The sequence below is a fragment of the Orbicella faveolata genome, unplaced genomic scaffold, assembly GCF_042242905.1.
Source record: "Orbicella faveolata isolate gen_17 unplaced genomic scaffold, um_ofav_v1 contig_46, whole genome shotgun sequence".
Taxonomy (NCBI): Eukaryota; Metazoa; Cnidaria; class Anthozoa; order Scleractinia; family Merulinidae; genus Orbicella; species Orbicella faveolata.
This window is the reverse complement of record NW_028301576.1, coordinates 32,006,102-32,009,899: the sequence shown is the minus strand read 5'-3', so window position 1 is coordinate 32,009,899 and position 3,798 is coordinate 32,006,102. Positions and strand designations below refer to the sequence as shown.

General features: G+C 40.4%; 1 protein-coding gene and 1 pseudogene across 1 annotated transcript; both read right to left on the bottom strand.

Annotated features, from left to right (window-relative positions):
• On the bottom strand, positions 1-882 carry LOC149099770 (uncharacterized; annotated as a pseudogene).
• LOC149099769 (uncharacterized) lies at positions 552-1,805 on the bottom strand. The gene has a single exon (XM_089277646.1). It carries the CDS (start codon positions 1,527-1,529, stop codon positions 1,047-1,049), a length of 483 nt encoding a protein of 160 aa, XP_089133772.1. The 5' UTR covers positions 1,530-1,805; the 3' UTR covers positions 552-1,046.
• Between the last annotated feature and the right edge of the window lie 1,993 nt (positions 1,806-3,798).

The following is a 3,798-nucleotide window of genomic DNA, read 5'->3' as shown; positions in this document are numbered from 1 at the left end:
GTTACTTCCAAGACAAAGCTAAATGGGCAGGTGAACCTGGCTTAAGCCAACAGATCTGCTTAGCTTCTGCTGATGGGATGTGCCTGTGGTCACACTTGTGGAAATGTGTGTTGCCTGACCATTTGTGCATGTTGACAATGTGGTTAAGCACAGATTTCCATTTCTCTCTAAGAAGTTGGACATTGCCACCACAGGTTGCAGTGCACCACCACGGGTGGTTCGAAATTGACTGGATCCATGGCAACAATTCCTCGCATCCCTTTTGTTGTGTCTTACTCGTTAATTTTTTTACAACCCACTTGACAGGTGTCAGACATCATACTGATGATTTATTTCAGGGTGATCTTTGTTCATGTAACTGTTTATTGACACAAGTCTGTCAGTAGCTATTCAGTCTATTTCAACCCCATCCCCATCTAGGCTTTCAAGGCACCGTTTGAAGCCCTCCTTTTCCATTGCATTTGAGGAAGTGGCTTCTGTTACTTGCACAACACTGAAAGCTACCACTTTACCAGTATCATCATCCATCAATGTATAAGTACCATATTTAGCATTATGTCCAGGGCTGTCACAATGACCATCACCATTTAAATTTACAGCATCCTTGACTGCTAGCTCTTGTCTCACCAGTTGCTGTTCATTTTCCCATGCCTCATTTAAACTTGGGAACAGAAATTGCTGCTGTGTATCATAAAACACACTTTCGCTGATGAACTGTAAGTTTAGACATGAGGCTAGGCGACTCACCCTTGCAAAAGTGTTTCCTGTGAACAAAATAGAAGCTGCCAATAACAGGTTTCCCACTGGTTTTCTTTTAATGGTTGGCTGGGAGTCCCAATGGGTTACATGTCCATCATGACAAGTCAGTTCAACTGATAGCATGCTCCCAATTGTCTTTCTTTTTTGGTCAATCACCACCTGACCACACTTAGGGCAATTTTTAAGCAGCTGATCCAAACAAGACTTGAAAACCAAATATATTTTTTTCAGTGTCAGGATATTCTGTTTCCTCTTCTGACCCTATCTCACCCTCTGACTCGTGCCCATCAGGGGATAGGATTTTTTTCATCTTTGGGTAGTTGCCAGTGGGGGTCCTTATCCTCGTCATCATTACCCTCATCATTGACTTCCCAGTCATCACTATCAATCTCAGCGATCACTTCCACAGGGGGAACATCGGCGACTTCAACCTCAGTCAAGGGGTCCATGGAAGCAACATTGCTGCTGTCATCAAAACTATAGGTAGGATAAACTTCAGGATAGGGCATTGAATAATTATGATCATGGAACATTTTCCATTGTTCTGCAGCAATGGGGTAACTTTCTTGTGAATCAACAGCAGAACTGACATTAATACCCGTGCTTGGAGTAATTGTAGTGGGAACATCATCTGTTTGTGTCGCTACACTTACTAGAATTACAGGATCAAAACAGCACTGGATTGCACTGGCAGACATTGAAAGGCAAACATCATTCACAGGCAATGAAGGTCGAGAATTGTTGGGGTCATTGTTTTCATTTTCCAGCATTACCTCCACATTGTCGGATTCAGAAACTTGTGTCGGAGGCAGCGTATTTTGCGTAGAAGCACTCTGACCACAATCAGTTGTAAACAGTGCAGCTGCCTGATGTAGAACAAAATATTGCTCTAATAAGTCAATGATGTAATGAGGAGTTCACATTGCACGCTTTTAGTTGCAAAAGGTGAGACCCACTAAGATTTTAAGGCCCTGAACTGAACAGAAATATGAGTGCAATACAGTAATGTTATCGCCACATGCTGCCTTTATAAATTTTTTACTGCCCTTAGTAACAACACAATTAGTAAAGGCTCTTCGTGATACTATTTGTATGGTAGGATAGTGGGATAATTTCATGTGAGACAGTCTTTTAAAACAGCACGTCCGCAAGATGAGTGAATAAGTCATAATTTACATCATCTTTATTTGCGTAAACTTAGATATATTGAACAAATAGCGTGGACTTCTCGAGTTTCTGAATTATATACTGAATAGTTAGTTAACTGGGTTTAAAATTTCAGTTCAAGCAAGTGAACAACACTAACTTCTTGATGGCTTCGACGTCTGCACTGATTTTCGCTTGACAGCTGCTGCTGCTTTGCAGCTGGATGAAAGCTAAACTCTGATGGCACAGCATCCTCTTTCAGTCACTGTTTGTACTTTTGTCCAGTGATCTCAGCATGTAGGTTTACCTCAAAACTGTCCTTTGCGAAGTGCTCACTGCATACATAACTGTTTTCCAGCAGAGGCATATTGGCCCGCCTGATTCTTTGCAGCCATGCTTTACGGCACTGATTATCCTGTGGCATCTTATGGTAACTGATGCCATTACTTTTGGCTGAATAATTGACACACCCAGGAGCACAACAGTTAACCATATTAACTAGAGCTACCTGTCTAGCACTTTGTAAAATAACAGTACCAAGAGAATTCGAAAATATGAAAATACGAAGATGTCCCGCCAAAGCAAAGTTGTTTACAAAACTCCTGCTAAAGCGTTTGACAATCTGATGTCACAGGCAACTGCTGGCCAATGTAATGCGGCTCCAAAATCTTCCAAGATGTCAGATATCTAATTGCAATTTTTTGAGTCTTTTAGGTTAAATATCTTCGGGGCAAAAGATCAATGAACGAAACAGCTACATTAAAATGAACCTTCGTCGGTAACCCATTTATCTCAAATAAGTTGATTTTTATGCCGGAGTTCCCCTTTAAGTGAATTAGAATTAGTATTATTTTGTTGCAAAAATTCCCATCTGGCCTTAAATTAACCTGTTTTCCTTTAGTAAAAATTCACCTAGAGTATTTTAACTTTTACATCCCTTCCCCACCCCACTCACCCCCCCCTCCCCGCCCCGCGCTGGCTGCGATGCCTGTCAATAGTAGGGTTGCTTCCAAGCCTTAAGAATAATCAACCTGTCTCCCACAGTAGCAAATATTTTCTTTTTAACTTCTCTGTCCTATTAAATTACCTCTAAAGGGTATATTTTTCTAGTTAACCTCGTATAGCATTTTTGGTGTTCACTGGGGATAGGGGTTTAGCTAATCTTTTTTCCCAATTTATTATCCGCATTGAATTTAAATGTTTATCTTGAAATGTCTAATTGGCTGGTCTGTGTGAACGATTGCTGCCTACTTCTTACTTGGATTACTGAAATTAACTTTACTTTCATATTAGAATACTTATCCGTACCTTCACAACTTTAAGGCATGCTGGCGTTCATGTGACAGTGGAAAGAATAAAAAAAGGGGGAGGCTTTTAACGGGTCAGTCGAATAACATATTTATGCTAGTTCAATGCGCTTCCATATTAATTTCTTGAGCTAAGAAAAAGGGCTTCTGAGTGAGGAGGGCAACAATTATGATTATAGTTTGTAGGTAAGATGAAAAGAAACATTTCAATATATAGTGATTCTTGGATAAATGTAACTTCTTAATTTTACGGTTACCCCGCGTACCCCGGTTAACTCTCTCAATGTTTCCCGAACCTTCAACTGGAACCACATATTTAGTTTTCTCTGGTTGTAGGCTTACCATACCTGTCAAATTTTATTTGCAAACCCGGACGATGTTTATTTATCTCCGGCTAGGGTGAAACTCGCTTCAGGCTACAGCCTCCAACCTTGTAAACAGGCCGTTAGTCGTCTACTGTAGATTCAAAAATTAGGTAGTGTAAAGCTCTTAAATAAAACATGGCCTTTACAATTAAATATCACACTATTGAAAGGCATATTTTCTGCTCTTCTGTGCAACTAAAAGCAACTAGGCGGACCTCTGC